The sequence below is a fragment of the Photinus pyralis genome, unplaced genomic scaffold, assembly GCF_008802855.1.
Source record: "Photinus pyralis isolate 1611_PpyrPB1 unplaced genomic scaffold, Ppyr1.3 Ppyr1.4_LG10, whole genome shotgun sequence".
Lineage (NCBI taxonomy): Eukaryota > Metazoa > Arthropoda > Insecta > Coleoptera > Lampyridae > Photinus > Photinus pyralis.
The window spans coordinates 10,188,611-10,214,899 of NW_022170250.1; the positions used below are offsets into that span (position 1 = coordinate 10,188,611).

Sequence of the window (26,289 nt, forward strand, 5' to 3'; positions counted from 1 at the left end):
AGTGGGCTTGCGCAATGGAAATGTTCCAGAGCGGCGGCGTTGTCACGTTTACCTGGAAAGTGTGACACACGGCAATGATATGTGACGTCACGGTGGAACTTTCCACAGTACTCATTTCGGGCTAAAGTACTAGACAAAAAAAAATACCTCAATACGATACTAAAGTAAGTAGATAAATTGCGATAAACTAATTGTGAACAGTACGGAAAAGAGCAGGACCGAACTGAGCTGCCCAACTTTCATTCAAAGATCCTTAAGGAGTCCTAGAGTCAGTGCTTTAAGCACTCTTAAACGCTAAAATGCTCGTATATTTCAGGCATTTAAAGGACACTGAGGGCTTTCGAAAATGTACAAGCGCCAAAGGGGCGTTTAAGGGTTATGGGTGTTATTAAAGGATAGGTAGGTACTCAAAAGTTTTAAAACATTCTTGTAAACTTTTGGAAACCCTTATAGGTGTACGCAACGATTCTGAATGAAACGAAATAACTCCGAAGCTTTCTTCAAGGAATTAGGCGTTCGGGTCACTCGGCATTCGTAGGCGCAGCCTTAAGGTGCGTATCCACCTAACGAACGAGCATGCACGAACAATAAAATGAACAAACACGAACGAACCTGCAAGTCCGCTTTAGTTATACGCGTACCGTTACAACAATCTTAAAATGTATTAATTTATAACAGTAATTATTATTTATCACTTACTATTTATAACATAACTCAGGCGCATCGAAGTTGGAACTGACTGAAATACTCTACAATTTGCTTATGTAGTAAACGACAATTGTTCTAGAACGGAACGGAAAGATTAAGTTACATCCGATTTTGCTACTATCGCCGATAACTAATCTTTCATGGCGCCTCGATGTATATGGGACTTTCTAGAATGTTCGCTACATAACGTATTACCTACTTACCGGCTCGGCAACCACAGAATACAGCCACCTATTTTTCATCGCCCAGAGAATGCGATGAAGATCTGCACCCCTAATGATGTGAAACCTTCTTATTTTCCGCCAAAAGTAACACACACGATATTACCCCCCCCCCCCCAGGTAAAATAAGGTTTCGCCCTAAGGGGAGTAACTTTAGCGTATTTTCCATGCATTTATCAATATCTCCCAAAAGGCATGGCTATCTTGTTAAAATTTCAAAGAAATATCTCAATAAATAAGAATGTTGGCATTGCGCAATCTAGGCAGATGATAGGGGTTGATATGAGTCATTATAGTAAATTCGAAGTCCAAACTAACAAAAACCTGTGAAGGAGTCGCGCAAACCGTTTAAACTTTTCGTCGTAGTAAGATGATACTGGGAGAGAGGGTATAAGTACAAGTGAATTCGCCCTCAGAATTTAAGAGTTTCTCAGGCGGCGAACCTACGCTAGTTTGTTTCGCGCAACCAAATAGTGCGTTACCGAGCGAATCGTCTTCCTGGCGATATATAGAAGAACGAAAAGTATAAAGAGAACCAAATACCATCACCGTAGCGCCGTAGCAACGCCAGGAGAAAATTCCAACAGCATTTTTGGGAACGCGATACTCGAGAATTTGCACATCGGAAGACGACGAAACCATTCTATTAACGGTCCGTGCGAAATCTATCTGGGGCGATCCAATTTCATTCCCACATCGAATCAACAAACCACACCTACCGATTTGGCCGGTTAAAGCCGATTAAAACCCTTTTATGTCTAAGAATATGTGTACCAAATTTGGTTCCAATCGGTTCGGCCGTTTAGGCGGAAATGAGAGTGCAGACAGACAGACCGACAACGAGATTTTGTTTGATTCTGACCTGGTACTTCGAAACGTGTATTTCCGTAAAAAAGTGGGGGGTCTTTTTTACCCCCATGGGGTAGGGTGAGCCAGCCTACGGCGAGTTCAGCATAAATCGTGTTTAAACCAGAGTCGCTTATAAGTCTGGAAACGGTCGATAATTTACAAGGCATCAAAAAAAGTTTCATACAAAAGATTTGAGATTCTTTAATGTCTACTAGACAAAGGTAATTTGAATTATACAGGGCCGCTCTTAATGGCCTGGCACACCAATATTGCATTTTTTAATAGAACACCCTGTATATTATTCGATATTTTAATTTTTCCCTCAATTTTGAGCATAATTTGTAAGAAGCATTATGCCCAAATGCAAACGTTTTCAAAATAAAAGGTATAGCTTTAAAATGTATTGAACAAAGAACAATAATTAATGATATCACGAATTTCTTTTGAAAAAACTCTGGTTTTAGTGATCTCTCTGTAGATGAACATCAGGTATCTAGAAGCGTTTTATGTTGGGCGCTTCGTTACGAAAAGTGTTTAAAGTGCCGAAGGTATTTGTGCTGGTTCTAGACTTGATTTAATTATGTTTCAACCGCCGCTAGCGTAAACAAAAGCTGTAACTATTCCGCCGTTTGCAACCGTTCCCGTCAAGATATTTCAATTATTTTTGTTGCGTCCGAAAGCTCTTTTAGAAGATGAAAATTTAAGCCCGTTAGTTAATTATTACATGACTTTGATTTTCATTGTAGTATATGAAAACAAGCTTTAAACCAGTCGAGGCCGTGCAGCTTAGGTGTTTATCAGCCGGATATCGCCGACCCCGCCGGTTGATCCCAACATTTAAATAACTGTTAATTGGACTTCGGACTTTAGAAATTTCAATCCGGCCAATAAAGTAAATGTAATTAACTGTAGCGAATTAAACGTGTTGCATTAAACAACATCCGATTAAGTCGTGAGGAGTCCCTCTTAATTTTAATTTTAAGACCAATTACTGATTTTAGGACGTCATTAACCGATTACGCCGGCTCGGCCGAAATTCCCTGCGTTCGCTTTCCGCATTTGAACAAAGTTTATATAAGGTAAACGCTTCATTTAGAGGAGATGTTTAGCCTTTTGCATTTCGAAAGCGACGTCTTGTAAATACCGCAATTTTGAACTTTTCCGTCAATTATTTTATTAATTTATATATATTAATTACCCTTATTATGCTCTCTTGATTCCAAAGTGTCTGTGCAAAGGTCACAGAAACGTAATTAATTATTGAACTGTTAACGTAAACCTCCTCAAGATTACGTCATAAATCTTCTTATTTCAATACTGTATTAGGATCACAGAATCACTAACTATTCGACTTATATTCTAAATTCTCATAAAACGATTATACTATTTATTAAGATCAGTTTGTGTTGCTGTGATCCTGATATGCAAGCATAATATTTGGTATTAGGGGAACATAAGCTGAAACAGGATGGCTTATGCAATCAGGGCAGCATAACACCTGAATTTTCTATAATAATAATATATCAGATCAGGAGAACAATCCTACTTCTTCATTGAAATCTTTCTTGTCTGGTACATGTTTCATATAAGAGTAAAGAAAGAGAAAAGAAGCAATCTGTTACAGCAGAATAGAATATCTCAGCCCAATAAAAGTTTCTTTTTGCATCTTTTTCAGCCTTTTTAATGGATGTACTTAGTACAGATGCGATAACGCTTTAGATGAATATCTAATATCAGGAGAACATAATGAGTTTGGTTCTGGAAATTCTGCAGTGGCAACTTTGGTTTCATGAATGATGTGGTTTTTTTGAAAAAAATCTGTCCACATATCTATGACACAATGAGTAAGATATGGTTATTTACGGAAACGAAACTCGACTAATAATAGGTAACAAAAACTCGCACGTTTGTGTAACAGTCTAAACGCGTTTTAAACCAGAATTTCACGTTTCTTTTCCCAGTAGTAAAAAACGCGGAATTACCTGAGTGGAGATTTGCAATTATTTACAATTATGCTATAATTAAAAAAATATTTAAGGGCGAATTACCTCCGTAAAGACACAGAACACAACAACAACATAAACAAATGCGACTAAGTTTCTTGTTGATTCTAATAAGAGAAAGGAGGCACAAAAAACGAACGGATATTAAATATGCAATAATTACGCCTTCTTAATAATGTTACATAGTTATACACCCGCGGGAGATGGGTTCAAATCCGTTTCGCCTAACCTCACTTTTTCGCGATTCGCACCGGTAGGGGACGCCACTATTTTTTTTTTAAATCGCGCCGATTTCCTTCGAGAAGTTCGCGATCGGGGCCAACAACTACTTAAGAATAATTCCAAGAGTTGTTCGCATCATTATCTTTAATGCCCCCCATTAAAATCGGCAACGTCGCGAAAAGGTGGACGTGCGTCACAGATTATGCAAAGGCACGAAATTGGCCCCGAAGTGTGGGAATCGCGCCTACGTCACGAGTGTCTCGAATCGAGAAGCGAGATTGGGCAATCCTTTTATTTAATTGAGTCCCATGAAAAAAATTAGACATAAATTGGGTTTATTAATTTGTTGGCAAAATAAATTAGGCGTGCGGCGACGAGCTAATGACTCGAGGAAGTCTGCACTTTAGAGATGACCTTCACGCACAATCTCAGTAAATTGATCTATTTGCGGCTACGAGAAACTGGATCTCTGCATGGCCTTGAGGTAGCGCACTCTTTTTTTCTGGAAACTTATCCTCCATTAATACGAAAAATGTGAACCCACTGAAGCGGAAGAACAACATTCTAATGCCCTCAACCCTTCCACTCGATGATATATTAACTGTCACTTAGGCAACCAACATTCCACTACGACGACTACTAAAATAGAGGCAGTAATTAGTAGATGCACTCACGTAATTGGAGGGATTATAGGTAATCACCCCAGCTACTTACAATAAAATTGAATTAAAAATAGGGGTCCCCTCCTGGGGAATATGCTATTCACTCCAGACCCCCGGTGCTACTTTTTCCATCCAATCCAAAATGTTTCAGGTGAGTTTCGAGGGAGGGCCATCGAATTTTCGTCCTGTTTGCGCGGGAAGGGGGGAGGGATATTCAACACAACAGAAAGTAGTACCGAGGGAGCTGGTGGCTGTAGCATACCTTCCCCCTCCGGGCAAAGGAAAATTCAAGGACCTCTTAAAAATAAGGGTCCTCTTCTGAGGGTATATTCTACGCACTCCAGACCCCCGGTGTAGCGTTGGGCAAAAAAATCGATTAATCGATTATAATCAAACGATAATCGATAATCGGGTTTGATTATTCTATTAAATTAATCGATTAATCGATTATTTGATTAATCGATTATTTGATTCATCGATTATTTTTGATTAATCGGTTATTTGATTAATCGATTGTTTGATTAATCGATTATTTGATTAATAGGTTATTTGATTAATCGATTGTTTGATTAATCAATTAACGTCACTTTAAGCAGCTAAAATGAATTAAGATTGTATCATCAAAACTAAAGCACACCTCATCGGAGAGTAAGCTGCCTAATCATTTATTTTTATTTATTTATTTTTATTTTTGACCTTCATTTTCAAATGGGCAGGGTTTCAGCCAAGGCTGTTCTACCAACCAACCAACCCACTATGCATTTGCAAATATCCATGCCCGAACCCGGATTCGAACCAGGGACACTTTGTTGATTATTGATTAATCGATCTGCCTAGTAATGAACGATTTGATGAGTAATGGAATTATTTTTTTTTATTATTATTAAATAATTAACGTATTAATGCATACAAACAGATATTTATCACTCCTTGTATGTGACAATCGACTTTTGATTAAACGATTAGGTGATTAATCGATGATTTGATTAATCGATTATTTGATTAATCGATTATTTGATTAAACGATTATTTGATTAATCGATTATTTGATTAATCGATTATTTGATTAATCGATTTTTTTTGATTAATCGATTATTTGATTAATCGATTAATCAGTGTAATCGATTATTTTTCATAATCGATTATCGATTATTCAAACCCGTAATCGCCCAGCCCTACCCCGGTGCTACTTTTTCCATCCAAAATGTTTCAGGTGAGTTTCGAGGGAGGACCACCATCAAATCTTCGTCCTGTTTGCGCGGGAAGGGGGGAGGGATATTCAACAACAGAAAGTAGTACCGGGGGAGCGGGTGGCTGTGGCAGCATACCTCCCCCCTCCGGCAAAGGAAAATTCAATGACCTCTTAAAGATAAGGGTCCTCTTCTGGGGGAATATTCTACGCACTCCAGACCCCCGGTGCTACTTTTTGTTTCCAGCCAAAATATTCAACACAACAGAAAGTTTCAGTTTCAGGAGAGTTTCGAGGGAGGACCATCGAATCTTCGTCCTGTTTGCGCGGGAAGGGGGGAGGGATATTCAACACAACAGAAAGTAGTACCGGGGGAGCGGGTGGCTGTGGCACACCTCCCCCCTCAAGGCAAAGAAAAATTCAATGACCTCTTAAAAAATAAGGGTCCTCTTCTGGGGGAATATTCTACGCACTCCAGACCCCCGGTGCTACTTTTTCCAGCCAAAATGTTTCAGGAGAGTATTGAGGGAGGACCATCGAATCTTCGTCCTGTTTGCGCGGGAAGGGGGGAGGGATATTCAACAACAGAAAGTAGTACCGGGGGAGCGGGTGGCTGTAGCATACCTCCCCCCACCGGACAAAGGAAAATTCAATGACCTCTTAAAGATAAGGGTCCTCTTCTGGGGGAATATTCTACGCACTCCAGACCCCCGGTGCTACTTTTTCCAGCCAAAATGTTTCAGGAGAGTTTTGAGGGAGGACCATCGAATCTTCGTCCTGTTTGCGCGGGAAGGGAAGAGGGATATTCAACACAACAGAAAGTAGCACCGGGGGAGCTGGTGGCTGTAGCATACCTCCCCCCTCCGGACAAAGGAAAATTCAATGACCTCTTAAAGATAAGGGTCCTCTTCTGGGGGAATATTCTACGCACTCCAGACCCCCGGTGCTACTTTTTCCATCTAAAATGTTTCAGGAGAGTTTCGAGGGAGGACCATCGAATCTTCGTCCTGTTTGCGCCGGAAGGGGAGAGGGATATTCAACACAACAGAAAGTATACCGGGTGAGCTGGTGGATGTGGCATACCTCCCGCCTCCAGGCAAAGGAAAATTCAATGGCCTCTTAAGAATAAGGGTCCTCTTCTGGGGGAATATTCTACGCACTCCAGACTCCCGGTGCTACTTTTTCCATCCCAGACTTTTCGAGACCTCCTCACTTTCAGGGTAATTTCGGGGGAGGACCATTGAATCTTTGTTTTGTTTGCCTGGGGGTGGGGGTGTTCCATAATCGGAACTACCTTATCCGTAGCAATCTTTAGCGACCACAATACAACCGAAAGTAGTATCGAGGGGTCTGGGAGGAATGGAATACCCCACAGGCAAAAAAATTCGATGTCTTCTAAAAAATAAGGGTGGCTCTTCTGGAGAATATTTTATGCACTTTAGACCCCCCCTCTTCGCTCCGGTGCTACTTTTTCCATCGAAAATGATTTGAGAACTCATCTACTTTTATGAGAATGTCGAGAGAGCACCATCGAATCTTCGTATTCCATACCCTCCAGACCTCCCGGTAGTACTGCCTTATCTTTAGCAAGATCTGGCGACCACAACACAATACACAATAGTACACCCCCCCCCCCCCACCCCCCACAAAGGAAAATTCGATGGTCTCTTAAAAATATGGGCGCTCATCTGGCAAATATTCTACGCATCATTTCGAGAGGGGATCATGAAGTCTTCGCTACTGCTTTATCTTTAGCAATCTTTAGCGTCCGCAACACAACAGAAAGTAGTACCGGGGGGTCCGGTGGGTATGGCATACCCCCCACCCCCCTCCAGGCCAAGGAAAATTCAATGGCCTCTTAAAAATAAGGGTCGCTCTTCTGAGAAATATTGCACTTTGGACCCCCCCCCCCCTCCAGGCAAAGCAAATTCAATAGCCTCTTAAAAATAAGGGTAGCAATTAATTGCTTCCTTTGAAGCCTTTCATTAGAGTACCATATAGTTTGTGGACCTTTAATTAAAATACTATGACAGGTAAAAGCACCTTTGCCTCTCCCCCCCCTTCAGTCAGACGCTAATCTCGAAAATGAGTCGTGGAAGGCAGGTGTAGTTTGGAGAAACCAATTCTTTTCGATGAGACCTTTCATTAGAGTACTATGGAGAGTAGAGCGTGTATTTAGCCCCCCCCCCCCCCAATTTGCTTGGCACATAAGCAAACAGGAAACACGATTAATTTGGTACAGACTTCCATTAAATAACGAACAAATCAAGCGGAGAAAATTTGATCATTTATCCTTGCGTCTACGAAGCGAGTTCGGCATAAATTCGGCTCAACCCCCTCATTAAACATTTTAACATTAAAAGGCCGCCTGACATACATTCAAAATCCTCCGAGACTCTTCTGCAGATGTTTGCACTGAACGCTTTGACATCACCAATTGATATATTTTTTCCAGACGTCCCAATCGCCCTTTGTAAGTACCATCTTCCGACAATCCGTTCTGGGGAATATCACGATCACGAAATTTCTTTCGTTGAGACCTTTCGTTAGAGTACCATAAAGGATAAAACCAGCTACCCCCCCCCCCCTCTTTCCAACTCCCTCTTTTGATAAGGGGCCAGAAAGAAAGGCGGTAGAAAACGGTTCCTTTCGCTGGCTCCTTTAATTAGAATACCATGAAAGATGAAATGAATTTCAACCTCCTCCCCCTCCCCCCTCAGGCCGCATCACCCGCTGATCTCGAAAAAGAGTCGCACGGGAAAGTTATAGTTTGTACAAACCAATTTATTTCGATGAGACCTTTCATTAGAATACCATGAAGGGTAGAACATGCCCCATGCCCCCTCCATTTTCAAAAGTTTTACTTGCGGAATGCGTATGCAAAATCTGAGACCAACTGATTCTCGTATGTAAAAGTTATGCAATATTTACTTTCAAAAACAGCACCTCAGGAAATAATTCAACAATTCAATTCTTCAAAAAAAAGTGCTAAAAAATTCAGAGAAAATTTGACAATTGCGTCTACGAATGCCGAGCGAGCCGTAGGCCCTTGACTTTCTTAAACAAAAGCAGAATCAGCTTCAAAAAAATATGCCAGGGATGATAATCAAAAAAAGATTTGGGCGATTAAAAAAAATCAAAAAAGAGTGTTATTTTTTATAAAAAAGATTAAAATATACAGGGTGTTCCATTAAAAAAAATGAGGTTAGGTTCGATAGCTTTTTTTTTAAAAACGGCAGATTATTCAAAAATCATTATAAAGAAAGTTTTCTAATAAACGTTTTCCTGTATCTCTTTTAGCTAAGATAATATAGCGCCTAAGTTTTGTAGACCTTTCATACTTACGATATAAAATTTTGAGCTACCACAGGCGCCCTGGGCCTTTGTAGATTAAGTTTTGGACGTTTTAGGACAATCCTTGCAGTTTAAAGAATTTTTTCATGGTATATACCGACTGCATGTCGTAAGAGGCGACTAAACAACTGCTGATCGGCTGCAATACTGCGTGATTGAAGGGTGGAATGCGTCTCAATTTATATATTAGATTTCTTTATACATTAGTATATAAAAATATATATAATAATTATAATAACAAGTTATATAAAGGTAAAAATAACAATATATGACTAAGAAGTAGCACACAGCCCAGGTAAATTTTGAATTTGAATCATAATTTTCGCTGCATGTTTCACCTAAAACTAGAACAATAATTACGTATGTTTGTCATTTTGGTATATCGGAATTAGTGCGATAACAATCCTATTAGTAACTTATAATAACATTTTCATAGCCTCTTTTCTTAAAAGTACAATTTGGGTTAATTGACCGTTGTATGACTGTTTTCGTACGAAATCACCATCCCCTCTTGGTTCGGCTTGATTAGGTCGCTCTCCAGGTTGAGCTTCTGCTTGACGTCGGGCGTGAACGCTAGACTGCCGTGAGGTCCTCGGACTAGGTGGCCGATGTCGAGCCCGATGTGCTGCTTCTCGCCGAGGTGATGGTGGCCCTTGCCCGAAGGTTCCTGGCTGTCGAGCAGATTGATCTTGCTGCCACCCATTCCGAGGTGGTTAGCCTTAGCGTGGTGGTTGCCTTCGAGACCGAAAAGGTCGTTCTTGTTTAGGCTCTCGATATCGCGGTTGATGGCGAGATTGTTCTCTTGGCCCTGCTTCAGGCCCAGGCCGAAATTGCGGTGCTTCTCGAACAGGTCTTCGCTTTTCTTGAATTGGAGCAGCACGTCTTTGAGTCGCGTCAAGTCCAGCTCGAACTCCTCATTGTCGGAATTGACGAAGTTGACGAACTCGATGAGTTTCTTGTCGTTAATCGCGTGCTTACCGTCTTCGACCGTCTCGTAGAGCTCCCTCACCTGATCGCGATCGTACTCTGTTTCGTCCCCGATCTGAATACTCTTCAGCAAGTTGATTAGCTTGGAATTGAGCTTGAATTCCGCGTGGGGACCGGCCGGGTTCAGGTTCAATTCGGTCGGTTTCTTGGCCGGCCCAAATTCGAGCAGTTCGGGCACCTCCTCGGGAGGCAGGAGTTTGGTCTCGAAGGTCGCCTTGTTGATCGACTCTGGATGGAGTATTGAAAACAAGTCGCTGGGTAGCTCAGACGTCTCCCCTTCCTCCTCGCAGTCTTTGTTTTGAATTTTCTCGCACGAGGTGCATAGGCAGTTGGTGATTATCTGGATACGTTTTTTAATCGACTTTGGACCTTCCGTATTTTCGTTATCTGCGTTCAGGGTGACCTATCAGTGCAAGAGATCGTTTAAAAGCAGGTCAATTTGGGGATTATGAAGGAAATGGTGACCTTATTGCTCTCATTTTGAGTATTTTGGTTGCCATAATGTCAGAATCTTTCCAAAAAGCATAAAAGAGAACAAAAACTGTCCACTTCAAAATGACCTGACAAGGAAAGAAAATCAGGGATTGGAAGGTAAAAGAGTGAGTGGAAAGACATGAGAACAAGAAGAAAGAGGGCGAAGAAAAAAAGATGGAAACGGAAACGAGAAAAGAATGAGAGAAGGAAAAACATGGAAGGTGAGGTGGGCGTGGGAACAGAGGGAAGCGAAGCGGAAAGAAGGGAATAGGAAAGTGAAAGGACTTCAAAAGGTTGAGAAGTAGGAAAAGGCCACGCGGAAAAATATGAAGCGGAGAGAGATGAAGAGTACGCCACGAAAAAGAGGAAAAGAGGCGGGGGCAAAATATTAAAAAAGATGACAATTCACGCTCATTCAAATAAATTCGGTTTAATTCAAATTAATTCAAATTCACGTAAATACAAATCAATTCTAATTTATTCACGTTAATCCATGTTAATTCAAATTCAGGTAAATTCAAATTAGTTCACGTTAATTCAAAATCATTCTCGTAAATTGATGATAATTGACATTAACACACATTCATTCATTTTAATTAAAAATAATTCACCTTAATTCAAATTAATTCACGTTAATTTACATTAATTCTCATTAATTCTAATTAACTCGCGTTAATTCAAAATAATTCAAGTAAATTAATGTTAATTCATGTAAATTAATGTTAATTTACTTTAATTCCTGTTAATTCACGTTAATTCTAAATTTAAAAAAACCGGAAAAAATTAAAAAAACTGGAAAAACAAAGACAGACAAAGCAAAAAAGGAGAAAAATCAGAAACTGAAAACACAGAGAAACTAGTAGAAAGATATAGTGGAGAGAGAGGATTCTTCTAAAAAAGTTGAAAGAAAAGGAAATAATTTACTTAAATTCATGTGAATTTACGTTAAGTCAAGTTAACTGACAAATTCAAATTAATAAACGCTCATTCAAATAAATTTGGTTTAATTAAAATTAATTGAAATTAAGGTAAATACAAATTAATTCTAATTTATTATTCACGTTAATTCATGTTAATTCAAATTCAGGTAAATTCAAATTAGTTCACATTAATTTAAATTAATTCACGTTAATTTACAATAATTCTCATTAATTGTAATTACTTCGCGTTAACTCAAAATAATTCAAGTAAATTAATGTTAATTCATCTAAATTAATGTTAATTTATTTTAATTCCCGTTAATTCATGTTAATTTAAATTAATTCACGTTAATTCTAATTAGTTCGTGTTAATTCTAAATTTAAAAAACAGGAAAAAATAAAAAAAACTGGAAAAACAAAGACAGAAAAAGCAAGGAAAGGACAAAAATCAGAAATTGAGAACACAGAGAAACTAGTACAAAGATACAGTGGAGAGAGGATTCTTCTAAAAAAGAATCGAAAGAAAAGAAAATAATTTACGTAAATTCATGTTAATTTACGTTAAGTCAAGTTAACTGACGTAAATTCAAATTAATTCACGCTCATTCAAATAAATTCGGTTTAATTCAAATTAATTCAAATTCACGTAAATACAAATTAATTCTAATTTATTCACGTTAATTCATGTTAATTCAAATTCAGGTAAATTCAAATTAGTTCACATTAATTTAAATTAATTCACGTTAATTTACAATAATTCTCATTAATTGTGATTACTTCGCGTTAACTCAAAATAATTCAAGTAAATTAATGTTAATTCATCTAAATTAATGTTAATTCATGTAAATTAATGTTAATTTACTTTAATTCCCGTTAATTCACGTTAATTTAAATTAATTCACGTTAATTCTAATTAGTTCGTGTTAATTCTAAATTTAAAAAACAGGAAAAAATAAAAAAACTGGAAAAACAAAGACAGACAAAGCAAGGAAAGGAGAAAAATCAGAAATTGAGAACACAGAGAAACTAGTAGAAAGATATAGTGGAGAGAGGATTCTTCTAAAAAATAATCGAAAGAAAAGAAAATAATTTACGTAAATTCATGTTAATTTACGTTAAGTCAAGTTAACTGACGTAAATTCAAATTAATTCACGCTCATTCAAATAAATTCGGTTTAATTCAAATTAATTCAAATTCACGTAAATACAAATTAATTCTAATTTATTCACGTTAATTCATGTTAATTCAAATTCAGGTAAATTCAAATTAGTTCACATTAATTTAAATTAATTCACGTTAATTTACAATAATTCTCATTAATTGTGATTACTTCGCGTTAACTCAAAATAATTCAAGTAAATTAATGTTAATTCATCTAAATTAATGTTAATTTATTTTAATTCCCGTTAATTCACGTTAATTTAAATTAATTCACGTTAATTCTAATTAGTTCGTGTTAATTCTAAATTTAAAAAACAGGAAAAAATAAAAAAACTGGAAAAACAAAGACAGACAAAGCAAGGAAAGGAGAAAAATCAGAAATTGAGAACACAGAGAAACTAGTAGAAAGATATAGTGGAGAGAGGATTCTTCTAAAAAATAATCGAAAGAAAAGAAAATAATTTACGTAAATTCATGTTAATTTACGTTAAGTCAAGTTAACTGACGTAAATTCAAATTAATTCACGCTCATTCAAATAAATTCGGTTTAATTCAAATTAATTCAAATTCACGTAAATACAAATTAATTCTAATTTATTCACGTTAATTCATGTTAATTCAAATTCAGGTAAATTCAAATTAATTCACGTTAATTTACATTAATTCTCATTAATTCGCGTTAATTCAAAATAATTCAAATCAATTAATGTTAATTCATCTAAATTAATGCTAATTTACTTTAATTCCCGTTAATTCACGTTAATTTAAATTAATTCACGTTAATTCTAATTAGTTCATGTTAATTCTAAATTTAAAAAACCGGAAAAAATAAAAAAAACTGGAAAAACAAAGACAGACAAAGCAAAGAAAGGAGAAAAATCAGAAACTGATAACACAGAGCAACTAATAGAAAGATATAGTGGAGAGAGAGAGAGAGGATGCTTCTAAAAAAGAGTCGAAAGAAAAGGAAATAATTTACGTAAATTCATGTTAATTTACGTTAAGTCAAGTTAACTGACGTAAATTCAAATTAATTCACGCTCATTTAAATAAATTCGGTTTAATTCAAATTCATGTTAATTCATGTTAATTCAAATTCACGTAAATTCAAATTAGTTCACGTTTATTCAAAATAATTCGCATAAATTGATGATGATTGAGAAGTTAATTCATTTTAATTAAAAATAGTTCACGTTAATTCAAATTAATTCACGTTAATTGACATTAATTCTCATTAATTCTAATTATTTCGCGTTAATTCAAAATAATTCAAGTAAATTAATGTTAATTTACTTTAATTCCGGTTAATTCACGTTAATTCTAATTAATTCACGTTCATTCGAAATAATTCACGTAAATTAATGTTAATTCATATTAATTCAGGTTAATTAAAAAAAATTTTGAAGGGTGTACAACAAAAATTCGAAGTTGTGTCCCCCTAAGGGTACACCTAACTAGAGCGGTAACGAAAGTAGAATGTGAAGAGAAATGGATAAACAGAAAAAAAGAAGTAATAATTGTAAGGCAAAAGAAAATAAAGATGAAAGGGGCAAGTTAAGTTAAAGAAAAGGAATAAGATGGACAGAAATTTAAAAAAAGGGAAAAGAAAAGAAAGATGCATGGAAAAAAGAATGAAAATTAAGAAGATGGGAAGATGAAGAAGAATAAGAACCATAGAAAGATGATGCCGCCCAGAATGATTAGTAGCTCAAGGAAGAAAGAGGGGAGGGGTGCCTGAGGAGATAGCAACGGAAAACGAGTAGAAGAAAAAAGGAAGGGGAAAAGTAAATGACAAAGAAAAAGGTAAAAAAATAAAAGAAGAGAAGGGAGAGGGGAAAAGGTAAGGAAAGGGGGAGGTGGGAAAGTGCCGAGTAAAACAAACGAAGAGACAGTAGGGAAAGAGGATCATTATAAGGAAGAACAAGTGAAAGAGTGGAAGAAAAGAAAACAAAGATGAAGATATGGAAGCAGAATTCGTGATACAGATGAAATTGAAGAAGAAGATGAGGCACAGACAGATGATAAAGAGAAAAGAGGCAAAACTCTTCGTGGAACAGCTGTGAGACAGATAGAAATAAGAGGAGTTTAAAAAGTGGGGAGGAATCGACCAAACGAATAAAATAAGGCAGCCTAAGCAGAAAAAGGCAGAGAGCACCGGAGGCAACCAGGTGATAAAGGGGAAGCAAAATCAGAAAGAGATCGAGAAAATTTATGCAAAAAGTAGAGAAGTAGAAGACAAACAATTAGACACTGGGGATACACAGGAAGAAAATGAAGGTAAGAGGAGGAATCTTTGCAAGGAGGAGCAAAGGAACGGGAAGCATCAAAATATGAAGCTGAAAAAGGAGAGGAGATAAATCACAAGCAGATGATGCAGAAAAACCGAAGAAATTAAAAGAAGAAAAAGAAAAGGGAAGGGAAAAAGGGATACACACAGTAGGGTGAGAAGGAAAATAAAATTTAAAAAGAAATGAGATAAATAGGAAAAGCAAGGAAATGGGAAGACAGATAAATAGATCTAGAAGTAAAAAATGAGGTTAGTGAAAAGGAGTAGGGAAAGAAGGGGTAGGAAAAAGAAAGAGGAGAAGAAATAGAAAAGGAAAACCTAGGTGAGGGGAGAGAGGAAGTTAAAATTGGAGTTTAGAATAGGAAAAGAAGGAGACAGAATAGAAAAAGAGAAAGAATTAAATTCAACAGATGAGACGTAGGAGGGCGAAGAGAAGGGGCGCTCGGAAAGGAGCAAATAAAAAAATAGTAAGAGTGGTAAAAGCAAAAGAGAAGGAGAAGAGCAAGAAAGTAAGGAAAGAAAAAGGGCGAGACAAAGAAAGATTAAAGGTAAGGGAAACGGGGAAGGGAAAAGGAAAATGAAAAGAAGAAGGGGCGGAGAAATGGGAAAATCGAATGAAGAGAGATAAGAGATAAAAATGGCAGATACAGAGGAGGAGAGTGGAATTGAGATGGAATAGGGCTAGGAAGAGCAAAAGCGGGATGAAGGAAAAAGGTTGAAAAGAAAGAAAAATTAACATGAGAAAAAAGAATGGAAAACGAAAAAAAAAGAAAATGATAAGAGGAGGGGAAGGAATAAGATAAAGTAGAGGAACAAAGAGAACACCGTGAAACAAAACGAGATACAAGGAGACGAATTCGAGAAATATGAAGCAGAAGCAGAAGAAATTTATTTAATTTATTATTTAGAACAAGCAAAAGAGAAAAAACAAAATAGTGAAAGCGGAAGAAGAAGAGAAACTAACCTAAGAAATGGGAAAGTACAAAAGGCGAAGCAGAGGAAACTGAAGTAGAAGAGGATGAACAACAGGACGGAAGATCATGGGACAGTGACTGTGCGAAAAGGTGGTTACTTTGGGAAGCAACATCGTAGCCGATGCAGAAATTCTCATGGTGTTTTCTTACGAAAATCACGATCGCGCGCATCGCATTGAAATCCGAGATAAAAATAGAAGATAATTGTAATGGACGCGTTTGCGAACTAGAAAAAATTTAAACGCGTATTTTAGCCGAAGGTGAGTTCGACATGCACTTTTAGTGCCAAATTTTGCTCATTTTCGGCACGCTTACATGGTAACAGCGAGTCCTGGCCGGCTGACAGCTGTCGCAGTACGGCCTGATGAGCTCCCCCGGCTCCGCGGGTCTCGTTATCGGTATGCTGTAGCTGTAGCAGGCCCCCACGCAGACGTTGTTGTCGATGGTCACCGATTCGTAACCGGGCGACGCTACCACTTGCTTAATCGCCGTAGTTTTACACCAGGAGTACCTCTCGGGGTAGAGGACGATGTTGTGAATCTGTAATGAGGCGGTTTTTTTTTGTTTGACAACGAGAATGCCATTGAGAAATCGAACGGCTTACCTTATGCTCACGATCGCCCAAGGTTAACTGAATGGCCCCTAAAATTAAAGCAGCCTCCACAATCATCGCTTCGGGCAACTGAAATAAATACTTCCTTTTAATTTACATACGTTTTAAGGTAAAAGAAATTATTACGTCACTCACGAGATGAGTTTCGGTAGGTCGTTTGCCTTTCGGTTCTTTTTTTTTGGAGAGGACTTCAAAAATTTGATTCACGCGCCTTGGAAGGAAGATGTTAATTTAGCCTGATCATTCTTTGGGTTATCAAGGCGTACTTAAATACCGTTCTGGTGTAGGTGTCAATACTGGTTGTTATAGTGAAAGTTGAAGACTTCTCCGCTGTTTTACATTGATTGAATAATCATACAAACGAGACGTTTTTACGATAAAGTCAGAAACCAAACTTACAAAATTCATATTCTCCTGATACTAAAACTGATCTTTATCAGGAGCATTTGTGGTGAATAAGTGCCGATTAATACGATACCGTTTTCTTATACCAAAGCCTCATTCAATCATAATTGTGTTGGAAGCGCAGAAGTGGCACGATGTATGTTTATGTTCTCCTGATACCAAAACTAATTTTTATCACAAGCGAGGTTGCTGATAATGTGTTAACGCTCTCTCTAATGATCTCTAATGATAATCCTATTATGAGTATAAACGGACGAAATTTTCACGTGCTCCTGATACCAAACCATTTCCGAATCAAGAGCAAAAACAGTTTGCAGAATCATGTCGCCTTGATACTGAATCTCCTTCAATAATGATGGTGTCAGAAGGTATTTTCATACTCTCCTGATACTAGACCATACTCTCCTGATATCACACATTTTTTAAATCAGGAGCAAAACAAATCTATTTGTGACAAGGGGAACAATTCCCGAACAATGCTTTCACACCAAACTTCCCTCAATAATAGTTTTGTGGAGGGTGCCGAAGTGTCAGGAGGTATTTTCAAATTTAAGTGACAGGACGACATTTTGATGTGTTCTTGATATCACACCTTTTCTGAATCAAGATATAAAGGAGCAGAAAAATTTCGACAACACTTATTGATACTAAATCTTCTCCTGATATCAAAAAGTTTCATCAGAGAAATAGAGAGGGTGCGGTTGTGGTAAATCAGTTGAAGCTACCAATTAATGAATTACATTTTTCCAAATCCTCTCCATTGATAATCGTGTTAGGAGTGCAGAAATGGCAGAATGAAATGACAATACTCTCCTGATATCAAACCTTTTTTAAATCAAAGGCAACAAAAGTTGATTTGAATGCCGACCAATGCGTCTTCTTGACACCAAATCTTCTTTAATAGTAATTGTGTTACATGCGCAGAAGTGAGTGAGAAGGAGGTATTGTCATATTCTCCTGATACCAACACTAACCCGCATAAGGGACGTTCCATGGGTTGAAAAACCGGCGCAAAGTATCGATTAATGCGATTCGTTCTGTAATGTAAGGATGTATTGTCATATTCTTCTGATATCTAGCCTTTTTTTGTATCAGGAGCGCTAAATTTTGTATTGTCGTAAAAGTTTTGAAACTAGTGTCTCACGTCCTTATGAAACCAAATCTTTTTCTACAATAAATGAATTAGGAGCGCAGAAGTACCAGAACGTAGTTTCACATTATACTGGTACCAAAACAAAGTTGTATCAGGGGTAATCAAAGTTCTATTCGTGGTAAATTAGTTAACAGCGTTACGTTTCTCTAACACCAAAACCTTTCCAAAGACAGTTGTGTTAGGAATGCAGAAGTGATAGGAGAACCTTTTTGTATCAGGAGCGCAAAAGTTGTATTTGTGGTAAAAGAGTAGACAAATGCCGAGTCCGGAGTAGGTTTATTCTAAGATGGCTTAGTTAAGGGGTGCGCGAGTATCTCTAAACAAGTCTTTGACTAATTGGATGAATGGATGAATTTTTATTTGTGAGGAAAAAGGAGAAACATTCCGACTTCTTGATACGAAACTTTTCAGTTGTGTCAGGAGCGCAGAAGTATCACGACTTATTCTCATGTTATCCTGATACCAAAACTAATTTTTATCAAGGAAATTTGTGATCAATCGATAGAAAGTACCAATTAATGTGTTACATTTCTCTAATACCAAATACTCCTAACATAATTGTGTTGCGAATGCAGAAATGACAGGAGAACATTTTCATATTCTCTTGAGCTTTGAATCAGAAGCAACAATGTGTGGCTATGGTAAAAGTATGTCTCATATTTCCCTTTGATGCCAATATTAATATTGTGTTAGGAACGTAGAAGTGTCAGAAAGTATTTTCATATCCTCCTAATACCACAACTAAGTCGCATTTGGGGTAAATCACTAGAAAATGCTATACATTTTGATAATACCAAAACTTCTCAATGCTTAATGCTCTTGATGCCAAACCTTTGTTTAATAATAATAGTGTTAGGAGTCCAGAAGAGGCAACATTTGAAATCTCCTTTTTTAATTTAAAAATCCTCCTTGGAGTCGCTGTATCTGGCAGAACACACGGTAAAGTATCTCCTGGGTGTAGCGTAAGAGTATCAAAAAATTAACACCAATGTCTCATGTTCTCTTGATACCAATTATGTTTGAATAACAATTGTATTAGGAGCGCAGAAGTGTTCGTATTCTCCTAATACCAAAACTAAACCTTTTTAAGAGCATTAGAAGATTCATGCAGATCAGAAGATGCATTTGTGGTTACGTTTTTTTTAATACCAAAACGTCCCAAATGTTAGGAATGCAGAACTGACAAGTGAAAGTTATATTCACCTTTGCTGTATCAGAAGCATTTTTATTTGTGAGGAAAAAGTTGAAGGATTCCGACTTCTTGATACGAAATCCTTTTTAATGTGTCAGGAGCGCAGAAGTATCACGACTTATTCTCATGTTATCCTGATACCAAAACTAATTTTTATCAAGGAAATTTGTGATCAATCGATAGAAAGTACCAATTAATGTGTTACATTTCTCAAACGCAGAAGTGTCAGAAGTATTTTCATATTCTCCTAATACCACAACTAAGTTGCATTTGGGGTAAATCAGTAGAAAATGCTATACGTTTTGATAGTACCAAAACTTCTCAATGCTTAATGCTCTTGGTGCCAAACCTTTTTTTAATAATAATAGTGTTAGGAGTCCAGCAGACTAAATTAACACCAATGTCTCATGTTCTCTTGATACCAATTATGTTTGAATAACAATTGTATTAGGAGCGCAGAAGTGTTCGTATTCTCCTAATCCAAAACTAAACCTTTTTAAGAGCATTAGATTCATGCAGATCAGAAGATGCATTTGCGGTTACGTTTTTTTTAATACCGAAACGTCTCCAATGTTAGGAATGCAGAACTGACAAGCGAAAGTTTTATTCACCTTTGCTGTATCAAAAGCATACAATTTTTATTTGTGAGGAAAACGTAGAAAACATCCGACTTCTTGATACGAAATCCTTTGCAATTGTAACAGGAGCGCAGAAGTATCACGACTTGTTCTCATGTTATCCTGATACCAAAACTAATTTTTATCAAGGAAATTTGTGGTCAATCGATAGAAAGTAGCAATTAATGTGTTACATTTCTCTAATACCAAATACTCTCCTATCATAATTGTGTTGGGAATGCAGAAATGACAGGAGAACATTTTTATATTCTTTTGATCTTTGTATCAGAAGCAAAAATGTGTGGCTATGGTAAAAGTATGTCTCATGTCCGCTTGATACCAATTATTAATTGTGTTAGGAACGCAGAAGGTCAGAAGGTATTTTCATGTTCTCTTAATACCAAAACTAAGTTCCATTTGGGGGAAATCGGTAGAAAATGCTATACGTTTCTCTAATACCAAAACTTCTCAATGGTTAATGCTCTTGGTGCCAAACTTTATTTTAATAATAATTGTGTTAGGAGTCCAGAAGAGGCAAAATTTGAAATCTACTTTCTTTTTATTTAAAAATCCTCCTTGCGGTTGCTGTACCTGGCAGAACACTCGGTGAAGAATCTCCTGGCTGTAGCGTAAGAGAGTGTCAAAAAATTTTTCATTGTGATAACACCAATGTCTCATGTTCTCTTGATGCCAATTGTTTAAATAACAATTGTATTAGGAGCGCAGAAGTATCAGGATAAATTTTCGTATTCTCCTAATACCAAAACGAAACCTTTTTAGTAGCATTAGAAGATTCATGCAGATCAGAAGATGCATTTGCGGTTACGTTTTTTTTAATACCAAAACGTCTCCAATGTTAGGAATGCAGAACTGACAAGCGAAAGTTATATTCACCTTTGCTGTATTAGAAGCATAAAATTTTTAATTGTGAGGGAAAAGTAGAAAAATTCCGACTTCTTGATACGAAATCCTTTTCAATTGTATCAGGAGCGCAGAAGTATCACGGACTATTCTCATGTTATCCTGATACCAGAACTAATTTTTATCAAGGGAATTTGTGGTCAATCGATAGAAAGTACCAATTAATTTGTTACATTTCTCTAATACCAAATACCAAATCATAATTGTGTTGGGAATGCAGAAGTGTCAGAAGATATTTTCATGTTCTCCTAATACCAAAACTAAGCTCCATTTGGGGGAAATCGGCAGAAAATGCTATACGTTTTTCTAATACCAAAACTTCTCAATGTTTAATTCTCTTGGTGCCAAACCGTCTTTTAATAATAATAGTGTTAGGAGTCCAGAAGAGGCAAAAATTGAAAAATAATTTCAGAATATCAAAAAAAGTTCTTGCATTAATTAAAAAAAATTATTTTATTGGAGGCCGAAATTCCACATGCCGAACTAGTCATTCGGAAATCTAAAAAACCGATTTTCAATTCGAAATCTTGAAAGCGAAAATTTAAAAAAATTCAAAATTTCAAAAATTGGTAGTATACAGCCCATTTTTAATTGAAAGCTCGAACTTTTAGTTTGTATAACATTCGAAATTCGATACGCGATTCTAAAACAAAGAGATCGATATAAATGTTTAATCGAAATTCGCAAAAGTTCGCCAGTTTTTGAAATTTGGCTGAAAGGATAGTACCTACAATAGGGGGGTAAGAGTTGGGTAAAAGGGGGAGAAACAGTCCCATCCTTCAGTGGGCAAAACATAGATTTCAGTCAAAATAAAACTGCCTAAAGATCCGAGGAGTAGAGATCAATGATTTTAATATATTACAAGAGATCAATCAAACTATAGATCTCTTGGAGATCTCAACATAGATCTCGTCGCGGCTTTTGTTCGATACAAAGCCGTATATTATGTTGTAATGTTTCGTTTTGTTTTTTTTTGTCGTTCGTCATCAGATCGCGTCGGAAAATGAAAGTTATATTTTAGAGATCTCACCTTCCACATTTTCTGCCCACCTGCCGATTCGCGCGGCAACTTTTTTTGATCCACACGGCTATTATATGAAATTCGTATTTATTAAAATGAAGGACACATCCGGTTGGCAACGAAACGACACCAAAATTGCATATTTCCACACAACACAAAAATAAGGGGAACCTAATAGCCGTTTTCTACAACTGCGCTTAAATGTGTAATGGATAGTTCTACTTCACAACTAACCGAGAGAATTGTGTTGCATTTTCATTTTTATTTCAAATAACTAGTTTTAGTACGAGTTCTTCATTTTTGCGTTTACGGCTCGCGAGCGCCTTACTACTGTTTCGAAATTGTTTTAACGCCGCGATATTATTGTGTAGTAATTACCCGGAGAAAGCCTCTTGAAGCAATACCAGTTTACCTTCGATTTGTTCCATGCGGAGATATTTTCTGATATTTGCATATTAAACGAAGAAACTCTTTTTTCGAGTATAAGCGCCAAATTAGATCGACATTGCGATCGCCCATTAACACCACAACAGCAGCGCATTATATGCTATATATACAGACCTATTTCGAGAACGGAACAACGGCGAACCAAATTTTAAACTGCGCCCAAACGAAAACGTAACATTTCTGTAATTGCGCGAGACGGCATACAATCACTCGTAAAAGGTCACAGAACAACTGACGATCAACTTGTTCTTAGGTAACTTGATCATGAAACACACCTGGTTTGATTTATTAATTTAGCGCGGGCATTTCGAACTTTTGCCTCCTCCCGAAATTCGCTGACGTTCAAAAATCGTGGCCCAAATCGCAATTGCGAACCACGGGGCGGGGGAGGAGGGGGGGGCGGTTATATCACCGTCTGGGACGGATAACGGTTTGTAATATATAAGTGCGCAAATCTCTTGAACGGTCCGCTTAAAGGCTATAGCCGAAGGGGAGTAACGAATGGGAGAGATCCGTACGAGGAAATGGGGCCATAATTTAATTACCTTTGTCAGTCGGTTCTTTCGGCACCTACAAGGTGTATGGAGAGTTTCGTAGTGCAAACAAGAACAGAAGAAGACGAAAAGCGGCTTGCTTAAATACGCTGAACGTTTTAGATATTCTAAATTGCTGGATATAGTAAGAAAGATATTAAAGCTTCTGAAGATTCGCTGTTTTTTAGCGCATTTTTGCAAATTTATTTGTAAAAAGGTAGCTGTTAACCTCACTTCATCCGGCTGTCAGCAAATGAGGGTCCGTAGAAGAACGCTTGTAGAAAGACGAGGAGTATAGGTACATGTACCTAACGGAGGCCTGAAATTAAACCACTTTAGAGACATCTGGGCGCCATCTCTGAGCATGGTTTAGTAACGTGGTGATTTTCAATTTTTGTCCGTCTTCATCTACAGTTTTGGCCTAATTCCTAGGGGCGAAATATGATTGGTAGAAATTGATTCCATTCGTTGAGACCTTTCATTAGAGTACCGTGAAAGGTAAAATCGAACCCCCCCCCCCCCTCCACCCCCTTACCTACATATCTCGAAAGGAGTCGCGCATGAAAGTCATAGTTTGTAGAAACCAATTCGTTTCGATGAGACCGTTAATTAGAATACTATGAAGAGTAGAACGTGTGTTTCCCTCCGCCCCCTCCCCCCAATTTTCAAAAGTTTTAACTGTAACCACTAATAGGCATGTGTATCAATTGGTTGTCGAATGCAAAAGTTATGCCCTATTCACTTTCAAAAACAGCATATCAAGAATAATACATGATGGGGAGGGGGGGGGCTAATATAACCAAATGGGATTGCCATCCCCCCCCCCCCAAAACTCCAGGACTCCAGGACTATTCCTCATTTCCCCTAGAAGTATAGTTCTTCAAAATCGTAAAAGCGAATCCGGGTGGACAAAACGGAAACATGTTTTTTAATTCTTAAAATATACGCTTAAAAAAACTGGGCACCGAATTTACGCCGAACATTCGGCCGATCCTTCGGCTCCCTCGGCATATTCGTAGGCGAGGTCTTACATGACCACATCCTTTTGTTAGGATTTGGTATATAATAACGAAAAGCGTGTCGAAGGCGAGTTCGGCATAAATCATGCCTTCATCAGTTGAAAAATTTCACCCAGGATTCAACGATTTGAAATAGACGTACACGTATTTGCAGCGTAGACCATTGGGATCAGTTATAAGACTGAGCATGGTATTCGTTTTACCGCAATTCGACGGTTCACAGATTAAACATCTTACGCTGTTTGGAAGTAACTCGCCATGCGTTTTTTTGTGCTCCAAATTTTTAACATTAATTTATTTACACAAAAATACAAATCAGTTTCTTCACTTCCCCTCCAGATCCCCGGACCCAACTACCAAAATCATGCCCATTTTCTGATAGGGAATTTTTGCAATGAGATGTTCTATACGTCCGCATGCAAAAATTATGCACTATTACTACCAAATGGGGGGGGGGGGGGGGTAAGCCGAATTGATGCCGAACTCGCCTTCGGCTCGCTCGGCATTCGTAGACGCAGTGTTAAATTGACAAATTTTGGCTGCTGGAATTTTTTGCCATTTAACGAAAGTCACTGTACAAATAGCGAGCGGCCCGAAGGCGAGTTCGGCATAAATCAGGCTTCCCATATGGGAGGAGTGAGCCGAATTGATGCCGAACTCGCCTTCGGCTCGCTCGCCATTCATAGACGCAGTCAGAGCTGGGCAGTATTCGATTTTGTAAATACTTTTTAGTATTCTAATACTTTGTAATTAAATACTTTTATGGAAGCAGTATTTGTATTTGTAACTCAAATACTTTCACAAATATTTAGTATTCGAATACTTCGCATAATATTTGAATACTTAACCTTCCTTTTTTTTTTTTTACCAAAAATCGACTACTCCAAAATTTCCCGGGAAAACACTTTTTCTTATTTATTTTGGTGCGTAGAATCCAAAACAATTCATACATTTTCGATTAGACTTCTCAATCAAAAGTTATAGACTAGAAACCAATTTCGAAAAAAAATTCAAAGGGCTGTAACTTTTGAACTAATAGCCCAATCTTGGAACTGTTTGAAATTATGGATTCTACAGGCCACATTCTATAAGAAAATTTTTTTTTCCGGGTCGATCTGAGACAATTTTTTTTTCGGGGCTCAAAAAAAGGCAGTGTATAACCTTCCTTTTTTACCAAAAATCGACTGCACCAAAATTTCTCGGGAAAACACTTTTTCTTATTAATTTTGGTGCGTAGAATCCAAAACAATTCGTACTTTTTCGATCAGACTTCTCAATCAAAAGTTATAGACTAGAAACCAATTTCGAAAAAAAATTCAAAGGGCTGTAACTTTTGAACTAGTAGCCCAATCTTGGAACTGTTTGAAATTATGGATTCTACAGGCCACATTCTATAAGAAAATTTTTTTTCCGGATCGATCTGAGACAATTTTTTTTTCGCGGCTCAAAAAAAGGCAGTGTATAACCTTCTTTTTTACCAAAAATCGACTGCACCAAAATTTCTCGGGAAAACACTTTTTCTTATTAATTTTGGTGCGTAGAATCCAAAACAATTCGTACTTTTTCGATCAGACTTCTCAATCAAAAGTTATAGACTAGAAACCAATTTCGAAAGAAAATTCAAAGGGCTGTAACTTTTGAACTAGTAGCCCAATCTTGGAATTGTTTGAAATTATGGATTCTACAGGCCACATTCTATAAGAAAAATTTTTTTCCGGGTATCGATCTGAGACAATTTTTTTTTCGGGGCTCAAAAAAAGGCAGTGTATAACCTTCCTTTTTTACAAAAATCGACTGCACCAAAATTTCTCGGGAAAACACTTTTTCTTATTAATTTTGGTGCGTAGAATCCAAAACAATTCGTACTTTTTCGATCAGACTTCTCAATCAAAAGTTATAGACTAGAAACCAATTTCGAAAGAAAATTCAAAGGGCTGTAACTTTTGAACTAGTAGCCCAATCTTGGAACTGTTTGAAATTATGGATTCTACAGGCCACATTCTATAAGAAAATTTTTTTCCGGGTCGATCTGAGACAATTTTTTTTTCGGGGCTCAAAAAAAGGCAGTGTATAACCTTCCTTTTTTACCAAAAATCGACTGCACCAAAATTTCTCGGGAAAACACTTTTTCTTATTAATTTTGGTGCGTAGAATCCAAAACAATTCGTACTTTTTCGATCAGACTTCTCAATCAAAAGTTATAGACTAGAAACCAATTTCGAAGGAAAATTCAAAGGGCTGTAACTTTTGAACTAGTAACCCAATCTTGGAATTGTTTGAAAGTATGGATTCTACAGGCCACATTCTATAAGAAATTTTATTTTTCTGGATCGATCAGAGACAATTTTTTTTCGGG

At 37.3% G+C, this 26,289-nt stretch overlaps 1 protein-coding gene across 2 annotated transcripts; it reads right to left on the reverse strand.

Annotated features, from left to right (window-relative positions):
• Positions 1 to 9,376: 9,376 nt before the first annotated feature.
• LOC116161528 lies at positions 9,377 to 22,666 on the reverse strand. 2 transcript variants are annotated; one of them, XM_031474903.1, is made up of 4 exons: positions 22,496 to 22,666; positions 16,617 to 16,694; positions 16,328 to 16,552; positions 9,377 to 10,598 (listed from the first exon to the last, which is right to left on the reverse strand). In XM_031474903.1, the coding sequence occupies exons 2-4, from the start codon at positions 16,680 to 16,682 to the stop codon at positions 9,672 to 9,674; spliced, it is 1,218 nt and encodes a 405-aa protein (XP_031330763.1). In that variant the 5' UTR covers positions 16,683 to 16,694; positions 22,496 to 22,666; the 3' UTR covers positions 9,377 to 9,671. The 2 variants fall into 2 exon arrangements, with proteins under 2 accessions (XP_031330763.1, XP_031330762.1); XM_031474902.1 differs by lacking the exon at positions 22,496 to 22,666 and adding an exon at positions 21,944 to 22,278.
• Between the last annotated feature and the right edge of the window lie 3,623 nt (positions 22,667 to 26,289).

Coding starts and splice junctions, on each gene's coding strand:
- LOC116161528 (XM_031474902.1), bottom strand. Junction 16,553..16,616: donor TGGGCGATCGTGAGCATAAG/GTAAGCCGTTCG, acceptor GCCTCATTACAG/ATTCACAACATCGTCCTCTA. Junction 10,599..16,327: donor CCAGGACTCGCTGTTACCAT/GTAAGCGTGCCG, acceptor TTGCACTGATAG/GTCACCCTGAACGCAGATAA.